The 12,369-nt window shown below is 35.5% G+C and overlaps 1 protein-coding gene and 1 non-coding gene across 2 annotated transcripts; both read left to right on the forward strand.

Moving 5' to 3' along the window:
- Window positions 1–201: 201 nt before the first annotated feature.
- LOC113238293 (vam6/Vps39-like protein) lies at window positions 202–11,010 on the forward strand. Its single transcript, XM_026475130.1, has 5 exons — window positions 202–223; window positions 315–770; window positions 5,188–5,414; window positions 8,622–8,756; window positions 9,716–11,010. Exons 1-5 carry the CDS (start codon window positions 202–204, stop codon window positions 9,869–9,871), a joined length of 996 nt encoding a protein of 331 aa, XP_026330915.1. The 3' UTR covers window positions 9,872–11,010.
- Window positions 11,011–12,226: 1,216 nt separating this feature from the next.
- Window positions 12,227–12,299, forward strand: Trnar-ccu. The gene has a single exon. It is a non-coding gene; the product is annotated as a tRNA-Arg (tRNA).
- Window positions 12,300–12,369: the final 70 nt, after the last annotated feature.

Here is a 12,369-nt window from a genome sequence, read left to right on the forward strand (position 1 = left end):
TTGTATAATGTATAATATTCATTCTATTTTTAATTCAATACCAATTACCTTATTATATACATTTATAAAGGATGAGTGTGTGTGTTTGTGTGTGTGTGTGTGTGTGTGTGTGTGTGCGTGCGTGCGTGCGTAAGTGCGAGCGTGCGTGCGTGTGTGTGTGCGTGCATGTGAGTCGGTGGGTGTGTGCGTGCGTGCACGTGTATGCGTGTTCGCGTGCATGCATGTACGAAGGATTGAGGCAGTGAACTAGCGCACCTCCTTTAGTAAGTCCTCTATTTCATTGTATGTCAACGTATTATATTTCTGGTTTTCAGGCTCCGAACATATTAATCTTATATTCAAATTCTCTGATTGGATACTAAAAGAACAACCCGAGGAAGGATTAAAAATATTCACAGAAGATATTGTGGAAGTAGAAAATCTGCCCCGTCCAAAGATTTTGGATTTCCTACTAAGAGAACATGAGCCTCTAGTGATACCGTATTTGGAACACGTAATACATACCTGGAACGACACTACCCCACTGTTCCACGACGCCTTGATAAGTATGTATAGAGAAAAAATAACAGATAAAAAAGAAAATAGTACTGAAGAAACGTTGCAACACACGAAATCGAAACTTCTAGCGTTTCTTGAAAAGTCTACGTCTTATACACCAGAAAGGGTGATATTACATTTTCCCAATGACAGTCTGTTCGAAGAGAGAGCTGTGATTTTAGGGAAGCTTGGGAGACATGAACAGGCGTTGGCTATTTATGTGCAGATTTTAGGTAAGTCTTGATAAGGTTATTTAAAAATTTTGTTTATTTTTAAGTTTACCATGACCGGTGAAGGAAAACGTCGTGACGAAACCTGCACGTTGAAGAAGGTTCATAACTCCCGGAAAACGTGTGAAGTCCCCAACCCGCATTAGGCCAACGTGGCGTAATATGGTCTAAATCAGCCTTTCCCAAAGTGGGCGATAACGCCCCCTTGTGGGCGCTGCAGGCCTAAAGGGCGGTAAGAGACCCAGAAAAAAAATGGGGGCGTTGTGTAGAGGCTTAGGGGGAGATTTGTAATTTCATCTAGGAAGACTCTTAGACACCGACTGAGCTCTCTACTCTCGACTACAACTTGTGAACATCAACTAATATTAATGAAGAGATTGCTCAAACTAACTCGGTTCGATATTTCTCTCCGTGTAGTTCATATATCTGTCCTGTTTTATTGAATAAATAAAATAAAAATCATGTCAATCGGTCGCTCCGTTTCGAAATGAAAGTAGACACAAACACACAAATAAAAAGGCTACAGACACAGTTTCGCATTTTAATAGTTATTAGTATTCCTAGATAGATAATTTTCGTAGATAATAGACCACGGCTAGATTGCTTATGCAATCCTATATAAACAACGTAATATTTATTTTATTTTTATTTGCGGTTTTGCGCGTAATAAATAAGCAGTACTTAAGTTCAACACTTATTTACGTATTTCTCAAAACTAAACAATTTCCGAAGTAAAAAAGAAAAAACGACAATACTGTGCGGAATATGTTAAATTCGGATTCATTGAAAATCCCACAAACCCATCGTCGCCTTTGTGCCTTCTATGTCTAAAAACATTTTCGAATGAAGCATTGAAGCCTTCAAGACTGCAAGATCATTTGAATAAAATGCATCCAGATATGAAAGACAAGAATGTGGCATATTTTCAAGACCTAGAGAAGACGCATAATACTCAGCCATGTGTAGCAAAACTCTTTTCGGCGGCTGCTAGGCAAGATGACGACGGACTTCGAGCTTCGTACAATATCTCTTTGTTAATTGCTCAAAAAGGCAAACCGCATAACATCGGAGAAGAGTTAATTTTAATTTTGCCAGCAATAAAGGACGTAATAACTACTGTGCTTCATAAACCGGCCGCAGATATTATCCGAAAAATTCCTTCGAGTAATAATTCTGTGCGAAGACGAGTTGATGAAATGGCTAAAAAAATTGAAGAATCATTGCGCAATCATCTGAGGACTAGTCAATTCTCAATTCAGCTCGATGAGTCCACTTTACCAACTAATGAAGCATTGTTGCTGTCTTACGTGAGGTTTATTAAAAATGAGAAAATATGTGAAGTACTAAGTATTGTTTGCTAGAAATTTAGAGACCGATACAAAAGGCGAAACCATATTCAATACATTGGAAAAGTTTTGTGATGAGAAAGAGATTCCCTTGAAAACTATTATATCAGTTGCTACGGATGGCGCTCCGTTCTTTTATTTTTTTTCCATCTTCTAAGCTCCGGCTATGACAGGATGCCTTCATAGCGTACTTAAAAAATAAAATTCCTGACGTTCTTGCTGTACATTGCGTTATTCATAGACAACATTTGGTTGCTAGAAATTTAAGTGAACGACTATTTCAATCACTGCAATATGTCATCAAAGCAGTCAATAAAATCCGTAACAGGTCTTTGAATGATAGATTGTTTCATCAGCTTTATATTACTAATAACGAAGATTTCAACCGTTTGTTGTTTCATACTGAAGTTTGTTGGCTATCAAGAAGCAATAGTCTGACTCGATTTTACAACCTGTTTGTCTTTGTGATAGAGTTGTTGGAAACTAAAGATACAGAATTGCGCAACAAGCTCATTACATCAAAGAATGATATAGCTAACATGATAGACCTGTATAAATTTTTCAACGACATGAATCTCCAACTGCAAGGCGATGAACTAAATTTAATTAAAACAAAAAATGTCGTTGCTGCTTTCACAGCCAAACTGCTTCTACACAAAAAGAATATGGGCAGACGTGAATTTTACAATTTTCCGAATTTATCATTATCCTGCAGTAACGACGACTTGTTTGCCTACTGCCAACATTTGGAAAACCTCCACATTGACTTCACCGAACGATACCAGGACATTTTAAACTTGGAATTATCAGACTGGGGGTTGGATCCTTTGTCAAATGTCAACACAGCAATATCACCTCAGCTGGAAGAAGAACATATAGAATTGACAACGAACGAGGAAAAATTCAAGTCAAAAATGGCTACCAAGAATTTTGGCTACAAAAACCGATCCCGCAATTGTACCCTGGTTTGTGGTCAACCGTTCAACGATTCTTGATAGCATTCCCATCGTCATATTTGTGTGAACGTGGTTTTAGTGCTGTGATAACGCTGCTTACTAAAAAGAGAAATCGTTTGCATGTTACCGAACGTGGTGACTTGCGGCTGTTCTTGAGTAATTTGGAACCTGATATCAACAAACTTATTAAACAACTTCAAATTCATCCTTCACATTAGTTTTTATATTAGAATCGATTATGTTTGTTTTATTTTGAATATAATCTCAGTACAGAGTACTAAAAAAACCGACCTCAAAAGTACGTGGAATTACGTCTATTTGCTAAGTTTCATTGAAATATCCCCTAGTTCGCCACTATACAGGATATGATACTGGAGATAATAAAAATAGGTTCTCACTACGACACTACTCAAAGTTTATCGAGAGAAAAACGCCTTGAATTGGAGAAATAGCAAAATCAACTAAATAATTGCTAAAAGTAATTGCTCCTAAATTAAAGTTAGGCGCTATTTATAAAAATGAATCTTCATGCGTGAACAGCCACTCTTTGAGGTGGATGGTTTTCTTCAAAATGAAATGGGACCACTATGGAAATACCCCCTTTCCAACAAAAAAAGAATCATGAAAATCGGTTCACAAATACCGGAGTTATCGCGTAACATACATACAAAAAAAAAAGAAAAAAAAGAAGAACATGCAGCCGAATTGAGAACCTCCTCCTTTTTTGAAGTCGGTTAAAAAGATTCTCTATCTGAATACTATAAAGTTGCGTTTCAATAATCATTCTCATTGGCAGGTGTAGCCCGTAAGAGTTAACTTGAGACCTGAGCGCCGTTGTGTATCTACTGCGCTCAGGTCTTAAGTTAACTCTTGCAGGTTATAGTAAGTCTCGTTTAGAATGAATGTTTAATCTCCGCTAATATAGCTCACAATAATTAATTTAATTTGAAGTTATAGTGGTTTTTAAATAGGTGAAAAATGGGGGCGCTAAAAAATAATTTATTCTCAAAGTGAGAAGTAGACAAAATAACTTTGGGAACCCCTGGTCTAAACTCTCGCCTGAGAGGGGACCAGTGCCCAGCAGTGGGACGTATAAATGGGTTGATGATGATGAAGGTATTACATGCAATACGGCGTGTATAATATTGCAAGTATCTTAATATTGCCAGTCCGTATTGGGCCCTCGTCGAATTTTAAGCCCAAACCATAATAATAATTGTGACATCAGACCTGTGCTCAGCAGTACTAAGGCTGTATAGGCTAATGCTATGACTATGTTTTAATTATTATTATTATTATTATAACGTGCACTTATTATTGTAACACACTCATAGCCCCGCACTAGGGAAGCCCTGTATCGCGGGTGCCATGGACACATACATAGACAAACACAAATTACACCTAAATTCACGAGAAAAATAAATGTAGGCCTTTTAAATATTTCTTCCGGGACGGGAATCGAACCCGGGACCTCTTGCGTGGCAGTCCAAGATGGTAACCGTTCGACCACGGAGGCAGTTAATATTAGTAACTATAAGTACGTGAGGGCATAGTGGTATGATATTATTGAAGAATATGCGGCGCCATCATCTAGCAACTCTTAATTAGAACAATCGTCTCATTTATTGTAACCTTTTCAAACGAGAAGTATGGTTTATGAGTATGTTAATTTTATTTTAACGCGTAACAATGTTATTTGTTCATGGAGTGTGTTCGGGCGGAATCTATAATGGTGCGGTTATTTGCGCAGTTTGGTTTTAGTACATTTGTGTGGTTTTAATCCGTTTTGTCTGAGCCAACAAGTAGTTTTGCGAAGATTTTGTATACATGTTTGGTTAGGTACTATTTCATTTGTCTATGAAATATTTTCTTGATGTATTGTTTTCCCAATGGGTACATTTTCAATAATGATCAAAGCTCCTTAATAAATCAAGAGAAAAAAATGCATTTTAACTTGCAAGTAGGGAGGAAATTCTATAACACTAAAATTACGCCATTCTTCTCTTCTTCTTTGGCATACACTATACTATTGTCTCCCAGAACTCAGCCACGCCCTCATCGTGAAAATGCTGATAATGTTAATTGCCTAAATTATTTTGATGATTTTTATAATTTCAGGTGACGTTGAAAGCGCAATACGGTATTGCGAAAATGTAACCGAGAATATGAATGACAAGAATCAAGATGTTTACGTGGTCTTAATGAGAATATTAATGAGCCCAGAGCAAAACGTTCTCACTGGACCTTTGGCCAACGTACAGAGACACCCGAAAACAGCCATTCCCGATTTGGAGACAGCTTTAAACATACTAGAAAAGCATGCCGATAAAATTTCGCCATTGAAGGTTGGTGCATTTTGTTATTGGCGTTATATTTTTTGTTTGGTATGTGGGGTTACCAAGACCGATAAGGTATATCGCAGTTGTGCACTTTCGCGATAACGTACAGACGGCAGCATAATCAAGCTACACATTGACGGATCTTGTTCCGTTGCACTGGAGGCGACATTCGAACAAAAGCTTGATGTGCTGTTGACTGTACATTGCGATGACGTGCTTTCGCAGCTTACGCAGCTTCAACATTCGCTGTAATCAACTTGAATTGTATTAATTCTATTTTTATTGTAGAAAGTAACAAAGATTTGAATGCAGTACATTGATGGTAGTGTCGCCTTGCTTATTACGTTATAGCCATAGCTGATGCGCGTTCTCACAAAAAAACATACAGTCGAATTGAGAAACCCTCCTTTTTTAAAGTTGGTTAACAGAAAACACTAACTCAACTTAAAACGTATTCCAAAATTATAACATACACTTTACTGTTTAAAATATACTTATATATAATATACAGTACTTATTAACGTACATCAGTTACTTACCTATACATATAATATATTTAACCTATAACTGTCAGCGTTATTATTATTGGGCAGTGGCGAGGCGTGTTAATTGTCGTTAGTAAAGCCGGAGCAAAACAAAAAACACCTACCTGAAGAAAAAGTCGCGCCTTGGCGACACATACAAACAACTTATTAGCACACAAGGTACTAGTATACTTCACTAGTTAACTTATTCTATACATCAAATTTAGCACAAAATGTAGTATCTGATAATACGGCATTTTACTTTGGGGTAATGCCGCCGATGTCAATAGAATCTTTGTCCTGCTTAGACGTGCGGTTAGGGAAATTTACAATCTGGGCCCCAGAGTGTCTTTGAGAGATAAGTTTAAGTAAAATAACATTCTTACACTAGCCTCACAGTACATTTATGAAAATGTAATTAATGTTAAGAGGAATAGTAATTTCTTTATGAAAAATAGTGACAGCCATAACATTAATACGAGGAATAAAAATAAACTAGCTGGGGCCCTACCATGAACTCTTATTACGATTCAGTCTAGGACGTAAAACGAATCATTGTGAGACAGCGCTACATGAAGTGTATATCACTATCCCGCTTTTTAGACGTTACGTACCTATACTGAACTGTAATAAGAGTTCATGGTAAGGCCCCTGTTCTTGATAGTCGTCTTCACAAAGTCAAAAAATCATTTCGGGGGCAATGTATACGCTTCTATAACAAGAATCCGGTTGATAATACACACAACAAAATTTGCCTTCACGAGGTTTAAAACTATAGTGAAACAAAAACTTTGTACTAAAGTCAAAATCAAAGTCAAAGATTATTTATTCCATAGGTAAAATAAATTTACACTTGAAAACGTCACATTTAAGCTACTGCTCGTTCACTACGCTGACCTCCCTGAGAAGAACAAGCAAGAAACTCTAGGGATTGCTATTTTCAAATAAACTTTAATGCTATGGAATACACTTTGAATCAAATTTGTGTGGATTCTGGAGCCATGTCGTCTTTCCATACATCTTTATCTAACACGTAGTCTTCAATTTTGTAATATGATTTTTCGATTAAAATATTTTTAATGTAGTTTTTAAACTTAGGAAATGATAAACTTAATATAGGCCACGGAATCTTATTGTAAAAACGTATACAGTTCCCCATAAAAGAGTTGTTTACCTTGGTTAAACGAAATCGTGGTACCATGAGTTTGGACTTAGCTCTAAGGTTAATATTATGGATATCTTCTTTCTTATTGAAATTATGTATATTTTTACGGGCATATAAAATATTTGAGTAAATGTACTGTGATGCCACAGTCATAGTACCAGTCTCCTTCAACTTTTCTCTGAGAGAAACCCGACAGCCTAGACGGTACACAGAACGAATCGCTCGTTTTTGCAATACAAATATGGTTTGAATATCTGCCGCTTTACCCCACATGAGAATCCCGTAGGACGTTATACTATGGAAGTAACTAAAGTAAACTAGTCTAGCAGTACTAACGTCGGTAAGCTTACGTATTCTGCGGACTGCGTATGCAGCTGAGCTTAATCTGCTGGCCAGGGAAGATATATGTGGAAACCATTGAAGTTTACTATTTAAGGTCACCCCCAAGAAGACTGCTTTATTAACAAGGTCTAACTTTTCTCCGTTTATTTCTATGCTTGGACTAGTCGATTTTACGTTAGGTAATTCAAATTTAACACATTTTGTCTTGTTGGCATTAAGCAATAAATTGTTAGCATTAAACCAATAAAGTACCTTACAGAGGGTATCATTAATATGGTCATAGTTAATGTCATGTCCGTCTGTTTTAAAAATCAAGGATGTGTCATCAGCAAACAACACTATTTCGCAATGGTCCTTGACAAAGAATGGCAGATCATTAATATAAATCAGAAATAAGAAAGGTTTAAGCATTGAGCCCTGCGGAACACCCAATTTTACTGGAGAACCCAAAGAAGTCACTCCATTTATGTCTACTTTCTGAGTTCTACCGTTGAGTTATGACGAGACAAGCTTCGACGCCTTGCCATTTACACCGTAATGTTCCAGCTTCATAATACGAGTAATATGATCAACAAAGATTATTATACAACTTCTGCGTACTTGGGTAACCCGTTTAGCTCAAGGAGGTAGTCTCGATCTCTGATGTTTCAAAACAAAAAAAAAATATTGTAAATGTTGAATGTTTACAAATGTTATTTACAAAGAGCAACTCCTAGAGTTTCTTGCTCATTCTTCTTAGGGGAATCTGCCTTACGAATGAGCGGTAGAGTATAACCATTGTAACGATTTCAAGTGTAATAATGCTTACTTATGAAATAAAGATTATTTTGAATTTGAATTTACGTTAAAATTTTAGGCAAGCTGTTGAAAATCGAGTTACATGGACGCCTCACCACTGTTATTGGGATACGGTAAATGTTGAGTTAGTGTTTTCTGTTAACCGACTTAATAAAAGGAAGGAGGGGTTCTCAATTCGTCTGTATGTTTTTTGTAAGATATGTTTTATTTGTATGTGGGAGTAGCACACATAATATTGTAGAGGCCCAATTCGTGTAGTTTATTACATTAAGCTGTTATTATGCTGTGTATTAAGCTTTAAGTGTTCAACAGTGATACTCCAATTTTGTTAAAGAAATTTCTATTGTTAACATACATAGTTCCTTGGTTTCTGGTTTTCTGCAGGCACTCGCCGTTTTACCAGACTCCGTACCTCTTGGCAGATTAAAACACTTCCTCGAGAGCTCTCTCGATGGGCAGCTGACACTCAAGAGACGCACTCAAGTTCTCAAAGGGCTGCTATATGCTGAACATTTACAGGTAATTTTGCTTCTAGTATATTAGAACTGACTTTTACATTTTGGACTTGAACCGTTTGAACTTGAACTTAAATGGATAGACCAGTGCGGAGGATCTCACATTTATGAGATTACTTTAATATTAGACCTTTGATCTTCGATTGATCAAACGAAAGCAAAGTAATTCAAGGTTTACATTAAGGTTAATAACAAAAATGTCAGAAGATGTATACGCAAAATTAAATTTTCGTACTTTTTTGAGTAGACGTAATTAGTTATATAAAATTCTGTAACGTATGTCGCTCTTCTAATTTTCTTAACCATATACGATATTATCTCTTTAGAAAATCACATTTTAAGTTGTAACTTATACCCAACTTGTGTTATCTATGAGTTTTAATCATAATAATTATGTATAATCTCAGTACAGAGCACTAAACAAACCGATCTCAAAAGTTCGTGGAATTATTAATTTATTTGCCAAGTTTTATTGAAATCGGTAGGACACCAGGACACGAGAAGACTAAATCAGGTGTAACATGTTTTTTTATGGGCATGCACACATGGATTTTATAAGTTATTTAAACTCATTGATAATAATTGTAAAATGTAAGTGTATGTCACAATAACAATTTGAATAACGTGTAAATATACAAATGTTATAAAGTCATAAATTAGACAATGAAGTTAGTAAGGATTTCTTATTTAAAAATTAGGACACTGTATAGTACATTTTATTGGTCCATAATTTGATGAATTGTTTTTGTTTGAAATAGCATAAAGTTTTTCACAGATCTGAGCACTTAGGGTAAACTATTATACACTTTTGGCGCCATTACAAAAATACTTACATGAACATAAATCTTTTTCTGGTTGGACGCAGCAGATACATTACATTCCCTGTCAGTAAATATGGTGACTCCCTTAGGCGAAGTCTAAATATATGTAGTCTTTATATTGACAGAAATGTCTGTTTGTTAGGTGGAAGAGTTGAAACAGTTCCACGAGTCGAAGAACGTGGTTATCAACGACTACAACGTATGTCCCGTGTGCAAGAAGCGTTTTAACAACCAAAGCGCATTCGTGCGGTACCCCAACGGTGATATCGTGCATTATAAGTGTAGAGTCGAGAAGTAGTTTGTTTGATACGTATTATTTTATTATATCGATATTTCGGTGAAGAAAGGGCGTAAAAGGCAATTTTTATCAATATAAGTTATTATTGTGTGCTTGGGTTATATTTTCCTGTTATCGCGGATTGTCTACCCGAAATGGTTTTTATATGTAAACATAGAACTAGAACTAAAAAATATATGAACCAATTGATGGTCTTTTACTCGTCATGTACACTTTGTAGCATGGTTTTTACGCCCTTTCTTTCCCTAGAAGATATGTAGAATGAAATTAATAATTTAAACTTTAAGAGGAGGTGCTGTTCATTCATTAATAACGAAAACTGTAATTGTTGCAAGTTGTGAAAGTTAAGTAGAATTTAATCTACTTCTCTTATAAGGCAATGTAACAATTGATCCATTTTTCGAATGTATATTTTGATGGGTAAAATCTCTTCTTCTTATAAACACCGTGTATTTTAAGTAATATTGATCCGCTATTTTAATAAATTGGTGGTGTCCAAAAATAAGTAGCAGAAGAAGCAGCTTCATTAGCTTATAATATAACAGAGTTGAGTAATATTTCATAAATGTATAGCATTGTTCATATGAAGTACAGTTAGCAACTAGTTCCAATAATTATCTTGTGTGTAGTCTTTATTTTTTTAGCGATATTTTCGTTATCTTTTAATGATTGATTAAGAAGCTACACACACTATGTAACAGGCGAATCGAGGGATTCAATACAATTTCGACTGTGCGCGGTGCGGTGAGATCCATTTCACATTTATTCAAGGAAATGACATGTGAAATGAAACTAACTTCATAATTTAAAAGTATATTTTCCTAAATTACAAAACAGGTTCGTATAGTCGTCGTATTGCATCTGATTATATATAAACATACAATAATTATTATATTATTGTATATTTTTGGAGTCATAGTCACAATTTACACAGCAATATTGCATTGAAACACTTGAGATCCCGAAGGAATTGTATTAAAAATGCTTTCGTATATTGTCATGTGTATTACTATAAGTTGAATAATGTCCCTAAATCTATGTACAGATTTGTAAACAATGTATGTTGTAAGTTAATGTAAAATATTTAGTCATTATATTAATTCTTGTGTATTACATTGTATGTGTAATCTTATTTAATAAATTTATGTACAATAACCATGTAAAGAATTAAAATTATTTAGTAAAATTTTCTATGACATGTTTTTGTGTTTTATATACCTATACCTGCTTATAATATACCTTGTATTGCAACTGATCACTGCTTTATCTAATCTATTCACGTGAAATTTGTTATTTGTTATATACCAGTAAAATAAAAAGCGCGGTTCTAAAAATTTTATTTCGGTGACGATTTGTAATGGCTCGGTCGCCCACGCGTCGGCTGCCGACGACATCACAATGTTTAGATAATTACGAGCAAACCTGTTCTACCCGAATATCCTTATTATTCCTTTATACGCCAACTTGAATTTGAATTAGATAAATGTAACTAGTATTAAATAGCGAGGTGAATAGAAGAAAATCTTACAATTAGTTCTGTTCTGAGTTTACAAACTTGACCTAATTTAATTCGTAGCTTATATCAATACATTAGGAGAAAAACGATATGGACGCTTTCACATTAAAAATTAGGGATAAGTGACAATTGTTTACTTTCACTTTAAAGGTAAGGATCTAGCATATTATCTACAAAACACGGTACGTACGCACGTGATTTTAGAAATGTGACGGATAGGTACGCTTTCTAAATTGAATAATTCATTGAATGTTTAATTAATCAGATAACTGTATTTGTCGATCTAAAGACTTGTTTATGTGAACGAGAATTTCGACGTGTAGAAGATATTTAATTAGCTGTCTGTTAAGTACTTACATACATACCGACTTATATGTAAATAGCCAGGTACATTCACCTGTTTAATTATTTACATTAAATGACTAGAGTATATAGTATTAATTTTTTTATTAATAGTATTGATTTTTTGGAATGCTTATACTGTTGGAGAAATTGTTTCTAATGAAAGTTACGATTTTGATCAAAAGCATATACTTACGTGGGTATTTATACATAAAACTACTTTATGAGGTTATGAAGCATATTTTACTGCGATATCGAATGTGTGATATGCAGTGTTAGCAAGCAGATTCTTTATAAGATGAGTTATGTATGACTTCTCAGTCCGCGTGTTTACGGTAAGATACTTGGGCTACGATGCGTGTACTCAGTGCGAGGTAGTTATCAGTTTTCCGTTAATTGGCGGTGTGAACGCGGCCGCACGCGTTTGCTATGACGCGGCGGTGACGCAACTCGCGCGCCGCTGAACGGGGGCCGTCTCTCGCGCCTTTCCGCCGCCGGCCTCTGTGGCCCAATGGATAAGGCATCGGCCTCCTAAGCCGAGGATTGTGGGTTCGAGTCCCACCAGAGGTACATGTCAGTATTTTTGTAACGTATTAATGAACTAATCATAGTCGTTATGTTAGTTAATTTCAAGAGAGCT

This window comes from Hyposmocoma kahamanoa, unplaced genomic scaffold, assembly GCF_003589595.1.
Source record: "Hyposmocoma kahamanoa isolate Upper Pololo Valley unplaced genomic scaffold, ASM358959v1 95, whole genome shotgun sequence".
Classification (NCBI taxonomy): Eukaryota; Metazoa; Arthropoda; class Insecta; order Lepidoptera; family Cosmopterigidae; genus Hyposmocoma; species Hyposmocoma kahamanoa.